Here is an 18,475-nt window from a genome sequence, read left to right as displayed (position 1 = left end):
TCAGTGGTCATTGCCAGGTTTGGACAGCAAAGGCAGCAACAGAACTACCTGAAAAAAGAACTAATTAGCAGTAATTGGCTGCTAGGTTAAAAACAATACAGGAAATGGATTTGCATGTTTCTGTTTAATAAAAGCTTCACCTGTCAGCAATAACCCAAGCATGTCCTCCCTTAGGTATCACAACCCAGTCACTTAAATATTTATACAGCAAAGGAAATGGCATGAACAACCTGAATTTTTTAAAACCAGCTGTCACTGTGAATTACCTTTATATAAATCCTTTACAGGGATGCCACCACATCCATGACAGGGTCTGTTGATCAGCCCAGTGCAGCGCCCAAGCTGGAAGTTCACATCAACCTCATCTTTCTGTGTAGCTCCACCAGACAGGGGGAAGTGCAGCACATCTGTAAGGCTGCAAGTAAGGGCCAGACCCTCTGCAGAACTGGAAGCTGTGTCTGGCAGTAAAAGGGGAGTCCCCTACTGAAGCTGAAGGGCATTAACAGGTCCAGCGTGGTAGCCCAGAGCACACTTAACACCAGGTGTATTTGGTTTATCTGGAATCCTGGCCATAGAGCTCAACTTGGGAGAACTGTGTTGAGCTGTCAATCCCAGAGGCATTTCTTCGCATTGAGAGGTGTCTCAGATGAAGCAAACCCAGTTCTCATCTCAGGCCTGTCTACAGGAGCTTCGGCTCACTGCTGAACTAGCTCACGTGAAAGGACAACAGTCAGTTAAAAACAAGTTGTCCTTGTCTCTGACAGCGAGTTACGTGCTGCAAGATGCCTTTTTCCTGGTACCTGTTGGCATTCTGTTCCTTTTCACTATGCGCATTTACTGGCGCACAGCAAAACCCATCTTCCGCTAAGGATGGGAGCTCCTGTCTAAAGCTCTGGTATCAGCCACCTGAACCCCACAGGCTGCCCTGAATTGCAGCAATGATCCACGCATCCCTGCAGAACTTGCAGCAGCAGGAACTACCAAAGGATGGGACACTTACAGCCACGCCTCACCCACCAGCTAACCGGGGACTTTGCCAGGGCTGCGCAAAGACCCTCGGCCTTAGAAGGAGTTATCTTCAAACGCCTTTAGGGTGAAGCAAAAAAGATCACTTTGAATTTCAGATTCCCTTCTGTTCCCTGTCGATTTAAAACACCAGTACCCGTTGCTGCCACTGGAGGGCACCACACGAAGCCCTTTCCCAAGGCTGCGCTCCTTACCGGACAGGCTGACACACACCCACCTACGGCCGAACAGCGGCAGCCTCCGAACTGGTTCCCGTAATCCTTCAGCACACCCAGCGGCCCTCCTCACCCGCTCCTGGAGCCAGGAACCAAGAGACCCACGGGCCTGCGAGCAAAAAGGCACAGGTGAGACGGTCAAAATCACAAATACAGCACCAGGCCAGAAGTACTGTTTATAGCGTGTTCAGTTCAAGCCAAACACACCCACCACCTCCTACAAACACCTCGCCCCTCTAACTGCCATTAAAACCTTGTAGGCAGATGAAGTAGGTCCTGACTTTCTCTCACAGGCAGGCCTTGTTCTTCCACCATTTAATTTAGGAGGATAGTATCAGTGGAGTCAATATAGCGTCACTGGCACCACTTTCTTAGTCCTCCACATCCATCTCTGTAAGAAGCGCCTGGGAAGCGTCAGGAACTGACCGTGCCCTCCTAAAGGAGCCCGCAGAGCCTCACCGCCAGCCAGCCCCCTGGCCGGGAAAGCAGTTCCCTGTCACCGCCCTCATACTGAGCTGGATCCCCCCCGCTGCCCCCTCCCGGCTCCCAGCAGTGACCGCTGTGACTCCCAGTAAGCGGGGCCCTCCGCCCGGGGCTCGGCACCGCCCCAGGCACAACGCCGGCTGGCGGCGGCGCTCCCCCCGCTGCACCCGTGCGGGCGTGCTCGGCTGCCGGCACACCCCGGGACTCGCCGTCCCGGCCCCAGCTCACTCGAGCCTTTCCCAGTCAGGCACACGTGTCTTAAGCCGCCTTTGTTCCGGCGCCAGCAACACCGAGCCCGCGAACCGCGCCGTAAAATGGCCGCGAGGAGCCGCGCTCTGCCCAGAGGGAGGGCGCTCACCCCGCACCCGGAGCCGAGCAGAGCCCCGGTGCCCACCGCGCCAGAGGGGCCGCACGGCGCGGAGCGCGGCTCGGGCTCCTCCGCGGAAGCAAAACCCGGGCACCCCCCACACGGCGCTGTCCGCGGGCCCCGGGGCCCGGCAGCGGCCTGCGGCAGCCCCGGCCCCTCGGAGCCCCGCACGGCGGCGGCGGGCCCCGGGCGGCATGGCGGCAGCCGCTGGCACAGGCCCCGCTCCGGCCGCGGGGAGCCCGGGCCCAGGCCCGCTCTGGCGGGAGCGAGGCGAGGCCCGGGGCAGCCCGCCGCACCCCCGCCCGCGCCGCTCCGCGGGGCCTGTGCGCACGAGGGCGAGCCCCGCCGCTCGCGGCAGGCCCTTCCGCCGCCCCCCGCGCCCCCGCGGGCTCACCTCGTGCCGCCGCCGTTTCCTGCGGGCCGCGCCGCCTCCTGCCGGGGCCGGGCGGGCACCCGCCGCCGGGAGAGGCCGCCCCTCCCTCGCTCCGGCAGACGTGACGGCGGGCGGCGCGGCCCCGGGCGTGCGGAGCCCGGCCTCGCTTCACCCGGGCGGGGCAGCGGCGTCCCGCCCCCCGCCCGCCCCGCGGGGCACGGCGGCCGCGCAGGCCCGGCCCCGTCTCCGCCGCAGCGGCGCTGCCCACAGGCCCCCGGGCGAGCCCCCCCGCGCCGGGCGCGCAGCGGGGTTCCCCCGCGGTGGCTTCAGCCCCGCACCCACCGCCCCTGCAGGCTGGGCCGGGCCGAACCCAGCGCCCCTCGCCCCCGGAGGTGTGTGCAGCCAGTCGGGCACGCTCCGGTTCTCTCTCGGTCTCTAACAAACTGGCTTGTGAGGAACGCCGGGGCCGCCCCGCCGCCCTCGGCCCTGTGCTGCTGCCACGCGGACCTGAACGCTGCGGCCAGGCTGCTGCGCTAACCTGTTCGTTGTGCCATCAGAGTCTGACGTATCGCACGGCCTGTGTAGTGAAACACTCGACGAAATGAACATTGACTAGCCTTTGCCATTTATAGTGTGAGTTCATAGAGCTTTCTTGGAGCACAAGACGCAGCAGCCGCCCTGCCTGCCTCCCCTCCTTCAGCGTGGCTCTTCCTGCCTCCAGGAAAGCACCCGGTGCATTTAGCATGGACCTGGGCTTCGGAAGAGCATCGGTATCCTCAGACTTAACTGGTTTCACACCTTACAGGTTGGCCCACCGCCGGCCAGCCCAACTGAAGCCTTACATGCACGTTTGCCCCTTTCTGCTGGCGCGTGGCTGGGAGGGCTCGGCTCTCCATGGGGCTGCTGCTCACTCTCCCCTCGGGGCCACAGGGTACTCCTGCCTTTCGCTGAGCTCCCATCTCCTCGGGGCCTCCCTGGCCAGGGGGACAGGCAGCTGGGCTTCAGTGATAACTTTTTATTCTTGCACAAGGCAAAGAAACATCCAGAGGTAAAAAGCAGTAGCCATAAACCACCTCTTCAGCCTCTGTCTTCTGGAGGTAACAAGCTCGGCTTGGCCTCAGCAGAAGACTCAGACTTCTCTTCCCAGCAAAGCAAACACTTTGCCTCCCGCCCTTGAAACGGCTTCTCAAAGAGCAGTCTCTCATCAAAGCCTTTCTCAAACCCGGGCTAACTACTGTTTGTGCTATCATTAACTGCAGACAATTTGGGAAGGGGAGGTAGGGGGCTTTGATTCCTCTGACATGAAAGCTTGAAAGAAGAGAAAGAAGTCACAGTGTTGACCCGTGATGCCGTGGCATACAGATAAAAGCCTTGCTGTCGTGTTTGCCTGCACAGCCTCACTGTGCCTTCAACGGCCAGGCCCTGGGGCAGCTCCAGTGTGATCTGTGAACTGCAGCTTTCCCCCTCGGGTCCCACAGAGCACAACCTTTCCTCTTCTCCAACACTCCACAAAGGCAGGGAGAAAAAATCACATCGCTTCCCATACATGGAAGCACATGGTCTATGGTCATGATTTATTAAGGCCAAAATGTCTGAGTGCGCCTAAAGAGATCGGATCGCTTGTATTGACGCACCAGAAAGGACACTTAAGAAGCAGCCTGACTTCCTCATAGCCTGTCAGACATAAAAGAAAACCTTTGGTTTTGGTGGAGAATTTCAAATTCAGCAGCAGCACTGTTAAAACCTATTCTCTTGCTTTGCATTCCTCTGTGCATTAACCGTAGAGTTAATACAGGCTCTGGAAAAGAGTTAAGTAAGCCGAAAAGTCAAAGGATAGACAGCCAAAAAACCAAATTCAAAGATCTGTTTAAATTAGGAATTGAAGAGCAACCATCGGCTTTTAGGCTGCATGGTGCCCTCTCAGTCCCTTGGTGGCTTTCTGCACGTTGGCAGTGCCCTTGGCGGGCACTGGGTCAGCTCAGTTGCAAAGCTGAGGGGCAGGCCTGTGCGGGGGGGCTCTCTGTGCTTACAGCACTAGTATCAAACTTGAGAAAATCTAAAGTTCAGGGAGCAGCTGATCATAAGAGGTGCGAATGGGTCTGAACTTCGCTCAGCCACAGCACCTGGCATTTCAGGTACAGACTACAATAATGTGACCATGTATTTGCAACCAGTCTCGGGGCTGACTGCCTTCAGAAAGCCAAAATGATCTAAGAGGTGCATCCATGGGGCAATGAAAGTGAAGTATAACTTCATCAAAATCAACGCGTTGGGAAGGCTTTTGACTTGTAAGTCCTGAGGTGGGACTACTGGTGGGCAGATGTTTCTCTGTGGGATGCTAAAATGGAAAAAAAGGACCCCAAAGTCCCTTTTTTCAGACCACCTTCTAGAAACACTGTTGACTCTTGTTACAACAAAGCAACACAAATACCACTTTGCTAATACATACTGAGCCAGACTTAAACATGTCACTAATATTTACTTAACAAATACTGTTAGGTATGTAGTCTGATGTGGTTCAAAGAACACTTGTTTATTTAAAACAGCTTATTTTAAAACAAGGCTTTTTCTTTTCTTTCTTTTTTTTGTTCCTGGCACGATAGAGCAGCTAAAATTTTCTGCTTTCTGACCTTGGCTTGTCAGAGATTTGTTTTAACAGGGGACAGCATATTTGCTGCCTGCCAGCACCGATTTTCAGGGGTTGGGAGAGGCTGCTCACTTTTAGGGCTTGCTTATGGTGAGGAGAATTTCTGCTCTCTTGATGTCCTGGAAACTGTTATTCATGCGGCTGGAGCATTTCTCCCTAACTCCCAAAGGCTGTGCCTGATGTTATGCATGGCAGGCCCAGCCCAGCCCCGGCGGGGTGGCTGGGCACCTTGCCTGTTTCTTGGCACTTACATTCACGCTATACCATTGCAGTCTTACTTACGGTAAAGAGCGTCTGAAACAGCCGGTACCGCCCGCTGCTGGGGACGGGCGCTGGGACTGCCACGTGCGCACGCCAGTGGCATTCGGCACTCCCGCGAGTCTCGCTGAGGTCAGGACAAAGTGGGGAGGGAGGATGGATTTCTGGCTTCTCAGGAGCTCTGACCAGTATCTCTGTAAAGCCGCAGTGACAAACTGTTACGAAAGCGCCTGCTTTCTCAGCTGCTCTTCCCACTGCTTTTGCACGTCAGCGTGGCTCAGCGCAGAGCCCTCAGCAGCAGCCCGGCAGCCCCCAGGACTAGGCCAGGGCTTGCCGTGGGGTGGATGCTGACAAGCCACTCTGCTTCCCTGCAACTTGTTTTTACCCACCTGCAAAAGGGCTCTGCGGGTCTTCTTGTAAAGCACTTCGGGATCTGTAATGGAAAAAAATTCAATTCTGTAAAGAAAAACACTACGCGCAAAGTAACATCTCGTTTTTTTAGGGAAAAGAGGACAGTTCTCGTTGGAGGTGGCAAAGCGATATTCCTTACACATTCCACACTGCGAATACCAATGGAATCTCATCAAACATACCCCATTTCGTCTCTAGGCTAAAGAGAACAAATAAGGAGCCTATACCCCCTCCCAGGGAGCTGCAGGATCACTGGGATGACGTCATTCTTGGTTATAAAACACGCTGCATGCTGAACTTGGCACTCGGCAGGCTCAGGTTGAGCTCAGAGCCAATGTAATGAACTCTGCGGAGGAATTGCCGTCAGATGCCACTTCAGAATATTAAAAGGCAGGCAGGACCAACTTCTCACTTGAATAATTACATAGTGGCTAAACTCCTCCTTTCATTTCGAAATCAGGCAATCACCTTTTTCGCTTTCTCTCTAACATCATGTGCGTTGCTGTGCTATTTCACTACCTCAAGAGAAATTTATGCGATTAAAGGATGAAGTAACTGCTGTTAATTACCACGGGCTGAACTAAGATTAGCTTTAGCTCTAGCAATGACTCTTGCCACTCGAGGGGGGGAGCAAGCAAACCAAAAAAAGATTCAAATTTCAACAAGTGTCCACAGCTGCTTGCATTTGCTACCACATCCTCACAGGCAGAGGTACATGCAGTCTGCACGTGGGAGTACAATACAAAAGACGCAGCCCACATACTCACAGCGCACGCAGTAGCTATGGAGTGCTCACAAGCTGTTTTAGTTAACTATGTTTGTATTCTTCTTCTGCCTGTGGATACCAGTGTAAGGCTTTCAGCCAATATAAGGTGTTTTTCCAGGCTCACATTAACCACTTCACCTGTAGTAAAAGCTGTTGTAAGCAGCAAGAGTCAGTGTGAGAGGCAGGAGTTAGTACCAGCATTATGGCTGCGTGTTTGAGCAGGGTCCACAGCCAGTGGAAGTCAAGGGAAGGACTCCCAGCAAATGGGATCAGAAGAAAAATGGAAGACAGAGAAGCTGAGAGGGAAAAAGTGGAAAATCAGAGGACTCTTTCCTGACCTGAGAAAGACTTACCGTTAAATCACAGGCAGAGCTTGGAGGTCCAGGACTTCAAAGGTGTTTTGAAGCCTCAAACCCATTTTTGCTTAGTGGCCCTGGGTCCTCTGGCCTTCTCTAACTCAGTTGCCTTACTTGTTGAAGAGGATGTCAACACATAGCTTCACAGGGTTTGCAAAGCTAAATTCACTGAGGTTTGCATGGGAAGTGTGGGAAGAGATTCTTAAAGATGTTAAACTGTTAAACACGGGGGACAAAAAAAAGGAAAACATGAGACGCTTTGCCTAGTAACATTCAAAGCAGGCACCGAGAGAAAGCATCCAGCGGAGTTACAACACAGAAGTCCTTTCCCCTGCCTTGAGCTGTAGCTTCAGCAGAACAAAAAACAGCTGAAGCATCTGGACATCCCCTTTGTTCTGAACCAGCAGTACAGGCTGCACAGGGACATGGCAGTAATTTAAAAGCTCATTTTCTGCATCCAAACATCATGTCAGGATGAAATGCAATCCATCCTGCTATCATTTAACGAGCACCCCTGGCACCACTGTACCTTGGAGGCATGATGTCACACGTCAGCAGAGAGATTATTTGTTTTGAAGCTTGTGAATAGCTCCGAGACTTCATCTCAAAGTGCTCCACGCAGAGTCATGACTCAAACCCTCCTGGTCTCACGGAAGGGCACAACTGACTACAGTTTCCCTGTGCTGTTTCTGAGCATTCTGTAAGGGATTAGTAGATATTTATTATCCTTTCTTCTCTTTTATGTAGGAATGACTTTGTCATTGCTTCAGTTCCTTCGTGTTCATGACAATTTTCTTAAGTGTCATATCAATGATGCCTCTACTGAGACAAGCAGAGACAGCCACAGCAAAAAGCGCTGCAACAAAACCCAAGGCATTCATTCCGTTTCAGGTGATTTTTAATTTATAGATAGCTATTGGGAAAATCATAGCATGAAACTTGTCTTCCAACCAGGGACAAGGTAGCTGTGCACAGCACCTGTCTGGCTTCTCCTTTTGTAAGAATAAGCATTTATTACTCAGGATTTTATACCTATCCCTTGAAGGGACCAAGATACTCATCCAGGGCAATTTGCTGAGGAGCCAACACTTTTTTTTTACCAGATCATAATAGTTCAGACTCACCTGGAAGCAACTAAAGGGATACCCATGTTTAGCAGCAGTATTACCTGATTGAAAATACGCAGCATGGAAAATAGAGCCAATCATTCCGAGTGGGTCATTTAATGCTGAATTGCTGAACTTTATTCCGTTTTAGAACACAAAGCTTTAAGATTAAAACCCTGGAGGTGCATAAAGGTCCTTCATCACGTCTACGATGGAATTCACTCTTGTATTAGCATTAAAGCAAGAATAAATGAAAAGTGCAACACTGTATAAGACTGGCAGCCTGCCTGAATTTGGGAACAACTTCAATCATGCTCTTTCAGTTTATTCCAGTGTTCTCCCTTCCATGGTGGGAAACCATCAGTAAAGCCATGGTTTCTGTCCCAAGCAGGGACCCATCACTGAATGACAGCTCAAAAAGCATGGGAAGAGATACTAAATGGGAAAGGGTTCAGAGCACAGGCAATGTGATGAAGAAAGGAAGGGGCAAGAAAGGAAGGGGCTCTGGAATGGCTGAAGAATTTGCAGTGGGGTCCTGGAGCAACGAGTACCCCATGAGAGCTATTACTGCTGCACAGCAAGGCCCTTCCTGCTGCGTGCGCAGCAGCCTGGAATCGCCCCCGCTGAACCTGCACAGCCTCCCGCTGCACAGGCGGCTTCAGAAGTGTAGCTTGAGAGGGAAGCTCAGTGGGAAGAGATCTCAGGTGAGGATCAGGCATGCTGGTTCCAGACTTTAATTAGAATCTGTCCCTGGCAACAGCGAAATTTAGATGGACAACAGAGTGAACGGAGCTGCAGTCAGTGGTTGCAAATCAGTGTTTTATGTTAAGTGAAATTATCGTACACCGATACGGACATAAATCTGGCTGACACAGAGGATTGATTAGCACAGCTCTACACTCCAAGTAATGGCATTAAAGATGCAGCATGAATTTCAGGGAATTAATCATATTGATCACATCTTTTCAATGATGATGCATCAGGCATTTTTATAGCAGATAAAATTAACTGCTTTTACCATTCAGTAATATAACCCAGAATATTAACTATGCTTTTATGAAGAAATATTTTTTCCTGACCAGTTCTGTTTAATATCTTTATCGACGATGTGGATGAGGGGACAGAATGCAACCTCAGCGCGCTGCAGATGGCCCCGAGCTGGGGGCCAAGGAGGCCAGCAGCGCCTGGCTCGTGTCAGACACAGCGTGGCCAGCGGGGCCGGGGCAGTGACCGTCCCCCTGCGCTGGGCACTGGTGCGGCCGCCCCTCGAATCCTGGGGTCAGCGCTGGGCCCTCACTGCAGGGGGGACACTGAGGGGCTGCAGCGTGTCCAGAGCCGGGCAGGGGCTGGGGAAGGGGCTGGGGCACAAGAACCATGGGGAGCGGCTGGGGGGCTGGGGGGGTTCAGCCTGGAGAGGAGGGGGCTCAGGGGGGACCTCATCGCTCCCCACAGCTGCTGCAAGGGGCTGCAGCGAGGGGGGTCGGTCTCTTCCCCCAGGTCACAAGTGACAGGACAAGAGGAACCGGCCTCAAGTTGCACCAGGGGAGGCTTAGATTGGAGATTAGGAAAAATGTCTTCGCTGGAAGGGTGGTCAGGCACTGGCACAGGCTGCCCAGGGGTGAGGTGGAGTCACCGTCCCTGCAGGTATTTAAAAGCTGCGTCGATGTGGCACTTAGGGACATGGTTTAGTGGTGGACTTGGCTGTGCCAGGTTAACAGTAGGACTCAAGGATCTTAATGGTCTTTTCCAACCTGAACGATTCTATGATTTTTACCCTCTTCCTGCAGACATTCTCTGGGTCCACACGCTGTTAATTTTCCTCTCCTGTCCTCACTGCAGCAGACATGTGGAGAACGTATCGATGGTGTGATGCAGCTTGCCCCTGATGGAGCCAGAGTAGTTCTTCCTTGAACTGGGCACAGGAGCCTGCAATAGAAGAGATTAACACCATGTGGCAAATTACAGCTGATTACAATAGGTGCATGTATAGGGAAACACAGTGCAATATTGCCAGGAAAACAACATATCTGGCAGCCAACCCTGCCTCTCCTTGCATATTCCCTTCAAAAATAGGATACTTGTTTTTTTCAGCCTTCAATGGAAATAGATCTGCGCCTTCAGGATCAGATGTAGAATCCCTGGGAGACTGACAAGGACCCCATGCCCTCTGTCCTACTACTGTCGGTGAGACAGTGGCGTGGTCTGGCTGCTCCGAGGCAGGGTCTGAGCCCCACCAGCTCAGGCAAGATACACACATTGATGAACTAAAGGAAGTTACAACAGGGAATTCCCTGCCCCGGCAGCCCATAACCCAAATTCAGCCTAGGAACGGAGAGCACACCTGCAGGGGTAAGGGCAGCACCGGCAGAAAGGCATGACACAAACATGAACAGCAGGCGGCCACAAATGGTGGTGGCCCATGAGCCTCATTGGAGATGAAGGAGAAACACAGAAACTGGCAGCGCCTGGGGAGGCCGCCTGTTCCTTTCTTACCTGCTTTAAGGCTCCTGCTGCTGTAGTCCCCGAACTGCTCCATCAGCCAGCTCCTCCCTGTCTCTGCTTCTTCAGGAACGGTTCAAAACGTCTCTGAAGTCAACTGCCTCTGCACTGACAAGGGTCAGCAATTCTTTCAGTGCTTCTGGCGTGCCTTTCTGCCTGCCGGGAAGGCTGACGGGATACTCTGCTGGTCCGTCAGTGGAATACAGCCTGGCGCTGCTTTCGGCTGTGAAGAGACTTGTCCAAGGGCACACAACGGTTTGATGGACTTGCCAAGGGGAGGCCACAAGCACAGGGGGTTGCCAGCCATAACCACCTCTCATCACCCTCATGCCAGTCCAACCCTCGCACCTCTTCCTTTTTATCAGACAGCAAGTATCTTAGTTATTTTCAAAAGATTTTCACGTATCTGTTAAGTCTGCAAACTACAAAGTAAATAGACATTTCAAATGAAATGGCTAGGACGCTTCTTAAAATATACATTTTATTATTTTCTGGTGTTTGCTATGAAGGTTTCATTCAAATTGTGAAGGTACACAGCCTTTACAAACTTCTCGAGTTAAAGGTTTTTGTTGGTGGTTTTATGTTCTGTTTCTTTCATGGCAGAGGAAAATACATAGGCTATAAAATGTTGAAATTCATTAGACGTTTAGTATTACCTCCTCATATATGCTGTGGAATGCTTTGTAGAAATACTATATAAAATAAGGCAGACTTTGACATGGAATTCAGTCATAAAATTTCATGGGAGAAAACAACAAGTTCCAACATATTATTATTTTTGCAGCCAAGGGAAGATCAGGTGGTCGTCACTGGTTTGTGGGAGAACCACTGCAGTTCTGGTGCTCAGACAGTATACATTTCTTGTTTATTCTACTATTCTCAAGTGAGACCTTTTCAATAAAACTTATTTTAATTAACATAAATCAGACAATATTTAAACATACACATCTATCCTTACAGTGCAATAAAAATGTATCATTGTATAGTATTTTGTATTTGCATTATGAAAATAAAAGGTCTGTACATCAATTAAATGTATATTAATGAGTATGAATCATGTAAATTTATAATGCATCTAAAGTTGGCTTTGGCTTTTAAGTATTTATAAATTCATAGAAAATATTGAACATCTAACAAAATAAATAAACCATAACATTTTAATCATAGATGCTAACGATCAACCTCAAAAATTCTTGTGTTATTTTTTACATTTGCTACTAAATTTCTTAAAGAGAACTCACTTTCAGTAGTGCTCAGAAGTGAATGATTGCACCTTCTGTGATGTGAAAAAATACAGTACATCTATTTCTCATAGATCAAAAATTCTTTCATAGACAGTTGCATTTGAAATGTCTGATTGTTCTACGTAACTGTCTTAAGTGCTTATAAAAAGCATGTAGCTTTCTCAGAAAAGCTGTGAGTCTCTATTAATAGATAGACAATCTTCTAGTGAATGTCCTTTTTATGAGGATTCTTCAGGGTCTCCCAGCTTCACATACTGGTATGAAGATATCGCAAGAATATGTTGATTAATAAACCCTCTGCAGTACAAGTACTGTAGCAATCCAGTGTAATTCCACTTGGGCTTATTTCATTGGAGTCCACACATGGTAGTTTGTGGAAGTCAACTGCTCACCTCACGTTCACATGAATTCAAAAGTTCCCCAAGCGCATGGGCTAGCCTTACTGTAATACTGAAGAGACCAAAACAAATCTGAAATCATATGAATAAAAGTGATCTTGAATAAATACGCATCTGGTTAGTAAATTACACACCATGGTCTAACTGCTATTCTGGTGGTGGTCGAAGGCCCCGCAGACTCCTTCCATCTAGTCCTTTCCAGTATTTAATGTTATTATTCAGATGCTCCATCAAATTTGGCAGGTCTGCAAATTCTAGGGAAGAAAGGGCAAAATGTATTTAGTTTATAGAATTGAAACAGTCACATGATTCTGTCTGCTTGAATATCACTTGAAATGTCTGGGCAACTGTGTTAAGTAGGAAAGCTGAAATCTGTCGTACTGGTACTTGAAATGGTTTTGGCTGTACAGCTCTCGTCACCCAGGCATCACTCGGGCTGCTGAGAACAGTTCTGTAAGTTTACTTAATACCGGCATTGCAAGTCCCAGCAAAGGGACCCAGTTTTCCAGGAGGGGCGTAGCGAACTATGCATGCAATTATTCTACTTCATCAAATCTCAGTCACATGCCACGATCTAGCGTTCAGGAGAGTCACATTTCTGACCACTTTTATCACGAAGGCAGCACTTGGAAGGAAACAGGTGCTCCCCCAAGCAGTTTCCAGATGGAAGAAATTTGTCCTGAAGCATAACTGATAGCAACATGGACAAAATGACTGTGCCCAAAGTGCTGTCAAGGAGAATATGTTCTGTTCTCCATTTATAGAAAAGCAAGTTTAAAACAAAGAAAGTTAAACATTGCCCGAATCTAGTATATTAAAGAGAAGCCATGAGAATGGCTTATAGCAGTATCAAAATACTTCTAAGCAATAATGAAGTTATTAAGCTTACTTAAACTGCAGAAATCTTCCCTCTTCTCCTCTTTCTTTAGGAGCCATAAGAAAGCAATTTTAGATCAAAGTAGTTTCAAATGTTCACAAAACAGTTATTGTCAGGAAATACAGCAGAGTTTTACTTACCATCCCAGGCATGAAACATATCAATAATGAAGTAATCAATGAATGATAATTGGGATTTGGGGATGCTGCAAGTATTTCTGTCAAAAACTGGCATCACAACAGGTAAACCTTGCCGCCTCTCTTCATCAGTCTGCAAAAGACACTCTTGTGATTATTCGTCTAAGACACATTCTGTTAATGGTCTTTTTCAGCAGCAGATTGTTTGGCACTGACTAGAGCATGCAACTGCTAAATATACAGAGGAACCTGAATAAATCTGAAGCAGCAGCAATTTTATGTAGGTTTCAGCGAAACAGCAGGCTCATAGTGCCTTCCAGTGTTTCCCACAAAGTGATACATTTACCTGGGGCATCTACACACAAAGCCGACCCTAGGTAAGCTCACACGTTACTAATTAAGTTATGGCTGCTTCAGAGCTAAAAGGTGCTCAGCCATTTTCAGCCTCTGACGGAAGCGACAATCTGTACAACTCAGAGATGGCAAAACATCTTTTTTACCCTCTTTTCTGCCCCTGGATGTACCAAGTCCCAGTTGCAGTATTTGGTCCATCATCTCTAGTAGCGACTCCGCCCTCTCCTTTTCCCCACCTTCCTAAACCCTTTCTTCAGCACAGTGCGTTTACATCTTACAGCATTCCTCGGAGTGCCGTTCCCACGCTAACACCAGGACCTGATGACCCTGTCCTTGAGGCACAGCCAGCACGTGGGTACACAGAAGGCACTTTTGCCTCTTGTGATGGGAATGCATCTGCAGGCAAAACTCAAAAAGCCCAGCTCCAAGGTGACCAACTTGAAAGCTTGACTTTTTCAAAAACTGCACTGTAGAACTTGTGTTGGCATCATCGAAATATAGAAATATCCCACCACCGAAAAATAGAAAAGCTGTTATTTTCCACACTATGTAATGCAGCCTTAGATCTTCTGGGACACTGGCAGTACCTGCACCCTTCTCTTCCCTGTTAAAGAGAGAGATGCTCACCTGGAATTTCAGCAGCCTTACCTGCGCAAAGTACTCCTCAGAGATGCGTCCAGCCCACTCTATGCACTGTTCTATGGGTCTGCATGGATTGGAAATGTCAGCACACTTTATCAACATGCGTTTGATAAGGATACGGTTTTCAGGAGACCCGAGAACAGTTTTGATTGACTCTCCATCACCATTATTCTGTAACATTTAAGAATTCAAAACAATCCATTAGCAAGGTCTCTGTGCACTTACTCAAAGGCTTTGTGCCTTGGGAATGCTTTCAGCAGATCCTAGAGGGATCAGTCCCGCTACTGGCTACCATATTTGATGTCCAACCACATTTATAGGGGGATTACGAATGTTACCCACAGCTCTGAACTAGCACCAAACTCCCATTTCTGGATTCAGTCACTGTCTTTGTGACAGATATCTTGGGCATCTTTGGGCAAGTCATTTAATCCCTCTGTACCTTGCCTGTCTCCTTAAAAGTGTGGAGACGATCCATTCATCGCTACACACATAGTGATGTGCACTGTGTAGGCAAAAAAATGTAATTCTCTGCTGAAATCCAAGGATTAACGGAGCCGCTAGAGTGGAATAGCTGTCTAAATAAAAGGGCTGGCCAGAGATGCACGGCCATCCTCCGCATGCAAACCTCATCAGTGCGAGTATCAATCCTTCTGACAGCGCTGCTACTGTTAGGAGAGTCAGGTCCCACACTGCCTCCCAGGCATGCTCCTCATTCCTTTCCGCTGGACCCATGTTAGCCCACCAGTCTCTGGCCTGACTGGGAATTTTGCTTTCTGAGAGTTTATCAGTATTAAAGCAATATGTTAGAAACATGCTTCCGAACAGCCTCATCTCTCCTCTGCAAGCCTAGGAAAGTTTTCAGCCCACACAGAGCTTATATTTGGCTCCCAGGCTGCACATACAAGCACGTCAATGGTACTCTATATTTGGAGCCAGCATACAGCTAATATGAGTAAAGGCCCCGATGATCCAGATCAGAAGCTATTTTCTGTGGATTTCTGATGAAGTAAGTTTCCAAAGGACAGAGATTGAGGACTAAACTATCTTAAAGAATTACCTGTAAATACAGCATCATTGCTTGACTCTTTAGGGATGGGTCGGTACACAAATTTACACCACCATCTACTTAGAATATAAGCTCTTTGGAACTAGACTTCTCTGGCACCTAATGAGGTTTCGCTCTATAGCCAGAGCAATGGAGAACTAACAGTCACCATATGATAATGACAATAATGTGCCACCAGTTCCTGCAGTATTTTGTACGAAGACAGAGATACAAAGCAGCAGAAACATTCTGACCTTTTATTAGGGCATAGTTTTCAGAAGAAAGTTCTTCCCAAAGGAAGAAACTGACAATAATTAAAAAAATTGTAATTTGGTAGCATACTGGCTCAGAAACACCAGCTCTGCCATTCTCTCCAAAATAAGACTCCCAAACCAATTCTTCTTTTCCCTCATTTTTAGATGTGTGGCAGGGAAAATACAGAGGAAAACTGAGGTGCATATATCTCCAAATGCATGGCAAAATTACGTAAAAGAAAGCCAGAACAAAGTGATGGAAGCTCCAGAAACACAAGCATGGAAATTAAGCATGCAAAATTATTAGAGATCATTCAGTTAAGGACACTAAGAATAGCCCAGTAGGTAAACCACCAGGAACCAAGAGAGGATGTTCGCTTCTGTGATCTGTTCAAACCAAGGGCACAGTTCTACTTGCTGGATGCAGATGTCTTGGGAATAACATATGCTAACTGTCTTAGTCCTAGCATCCTGCTCAGAGTGCAGAGGTGTCTCTGCATGTCAGATGGTGGCTTCCTGTCATAGGCTTAGGTGACATCATGAAGGGAAATGGGAGGATAAAGGATGCTGAAGCTGGAAAGGATTTTTTTCAGTTTATGAAACAAAAGAAGAAAGGAAACAAACAGACCAGCTTCTCAGCATGGCTCTTTGAACAAATATGTATAAAAATAATAAATATAAAAAAAATAAGTGGAGCTGTCCCATTTGGAACACACGGTTGGCAGCTCAGCCTGCAAACACTACACTGAGTCACCCGTCATGACTGGAAACCAGGCCAGGAAACACACACTGCCGCTGCAACCAGAGATACAACCAGGCTCGAGAGAGGATCTGCCAGTGTTGTTTTGCCAGTGACTGAACAGTAAATGACTTGGTTTACCCACTCACACATCACAGACCTTTTAATAGGAACCTGCTGAACTGAGGAACTCCTAACCAAAAGAAGGGAACCATTTTCTTGTTTTCAATAAAAATTATACAGCCCTTGTCTTTCTTCCCATCCTTGGGCAGAATTTGCTGTGAATCGCAAATGCCTCGTGGGGCAGATTATTTCCCTGCAGCCACAGGGGCTCAAGGCCAGAACTAAACTTTTGTTTCATTTCTGTATGTCACTGTTTTTGTTTTTACTGTTTGACTGTACAGGTCCAAGCCCCATTCTTCAGCACCAACTGCTGTTCAGTTCTCCATAACAGACAAGAAGAGGAGTTTGGCTCTTTGGATGGATGCTGCTGCTCAAAAAATTGCTGCATTCCAATTCTTGGGGCTGGGAAGAGGGGCTCTGCGCACCGAGCCAGGACAGTACAGAGCCCTCCAACAGGACCAGGTGTCCTAGAGTTACACGCTCCACAAGGCCAGCTGGTGCGGTGCACTACACCCAGCAGCAGCAGCTCCCTTGTTCTCCTCCATGCGTCTTCCTCTCCTACACTGAATGCTGCCACGCTCACCCAGAGAGGCTGCCTGACTAAGGACTTAACAGCCTTTCTCCTGTAGTCAGCAAAACCAGTATCCTACTGGGACTTCGGCTTCACACTCCCATAGTTCTCATTAGCATCACTGGGTGCCAAGAACAAAGCTCATTCTAGCCTATACTCCTGTAGACAAAGGTACTCTTCTCCATTTAAGCTCCAGTCTGCTTCAGATGGGTGGAGCAACAGGACCTGTTACTCTCCCACTCTGAGAAAATAAAAACACTGCCCTCCCCCAGTACACACAACAGTCATAAATGTGGCTTTCTAAAAAACACGGTGAGAAAACACAGAAAACCATTACAGCTCCTACAGGACGTTGCCACCAATGCAAACTTTATTATAACCATTTCTGAAAATCTCTTTGCAAACAATCATTCCGACAAAATTATACAGTACTCTTACTGGCAAGAAAACTGCTGGTTGAAGCTGTTATTGAAACTGGTGTGGTTTTTCAGAATGAGTTCCTAAAAGGCAATTTCATTTGTCCACGGGGTTCCAGATGGCTATTGATTATGCCTATCTGATACATAATGCCACCATCATCTATTTTAAAGATTAAAAAAGAAAGTAGACAGAAAAGCCGTGAACGCTGCCAGGAAGCGCTGAAGGCTGAGGGCCCTCACTTCCAGAGAACGCACCATATGGCAGCCAATATACCGGCCCTTATGGTGCACCACCAGCGGTTCCCGTTGGCAGCGAGGGAGCGATTCAGCTTCTGCTCTGAGGCAAGTCTTGGCTCCTTTGCAGAAACAGCCAACAACAATGCCAAGACTTGCCACCAGTACTCTCGCCATGGGAGTGACTGGGTTCATCAAAGTGGCACTTTTAACAGGAAAAACATACAGCCCAAGGTTCTGGTCCCAAGTATGACACCGTAGCACCGCAATGTTAACAGATCTAAGTGAGCCCCGCTCACCCTCAAAACATGTGATGACCACGTTAAGCAGAAGGGCATTCAAACCCAGAGGTGAAAGACACACTTCTAGGCTTTCTCCACATTTCTGATGAACTTTCTCAGAGCACCATGAGGGATTTCCTACTGCCAAGGGTTCCCAGTCCCTACCTAGTCATTTTAAGGAGGACTTGCAGTGTGGCTTACCCCATTTTCTTCTAGCGCTGCCAAGGGTTTATTAATGCTGTTGACAAACTTGTTGACATGCTCAAAGTGCTTTGTCATTTCTGTTGCTAAGACCATGTCAATAATGACTTGGCGAAGGGTTCGATACTCATTCCTGTTTAAAGAAGGAAACAATTAAGAATGCTGGCTGGTTCACAAAGCGCTGCTTGCTAAAACAAGTCTAACAAAAACGCTACAGACCATTCCTGTTGAAGAGAGGTGCTGGGGAAGAAAGAACAGTAACAAAGGCATCTGCGCTGGATGAAGTACTCTTTGGTGTGCACGGACATACGTGCTAGAGGCATGACTGGGTCTCCAGGAGAAACAGTGCAAGAGCTGGGCAGAGGCAGCGGCCCCAGCTACTCAGGAGGGCTGCCGGGACACACCACAGCGGTGCGTACCCAGGGCTTTTAGCACAGACGCTCAGC

General features: G+C 48.6%; 1 protein-coding gene and 1 non-coding gene across 7 annotated transcripts in view; both read right to left on the bottom strand.

The window, feature by feature from the left end:
- Positions 1–1,493: 1,493 nt before the first annotated feature.
- LOC114013303 (small Cajal body-specific RNA 15) lies at positions 1,494–1,624 on the bottom strand. The gene has a single exon (XR_003556210.1). It is a non-coding gene; the product is annotated as a small Cajal body-specific RNA 15 (non-coding RNA).
- Positions 1,625–10,970: 9,346 nt separating this feature from the next.
- The window catches only part of PDE8A (phosphodiesterase 8A), a 157,333-nt gene continuing 149,828 nt past the window's right edge, over positions 10,971–18,475 (bottom strand). For 5 of the 6 annotated variants that reach the window (XM_027792515.2, XM_055810620.1, XM_055810614.1 and 2 more), the window contains 4 exons: positions 18,030–18,162; positions 14,166–14,330; positions 13,167–13,296; positions 10,971–12,403 (listed from right to left, as the gene is read on the bottom strand). In XM_027792515.2, coding sequence (XP_027648316.1) covers positions 12,297–12,403; positions 13,167–13,296; positions 14,166–14,330; positions 18,030–18,162 — 535 coding nt within the window. In that variant the 3' untranslated portion in view covers positions 10,971–12,296. The remainder of the gene's footprint in view (positions 12,404–13,166; positions 13,297–14,165; positions 14,331–18,029; positions 18,163–18,475) is intronic. The other variant, XM_027792514.2, reaches the window with a different exon arrangement.

The sequence above is a fragment of the Falco peregrinus genome, chromosome 1, assembly GCF_023634155.1.
Source record: "Falco peregrinus isolate bFalPer1 chromosome 1, bFalPer1.pri, whole genome shotgun sequence".
NCBI classification, from domain to species: Eukaryota; Metazoa; Chordata; class Aves; order Falconiformes; family Falconidae; genus Falco; species Falco peregrinus.
This window is presented reverse-complemented; position numbering and strand designations above follow the sequence as displayed.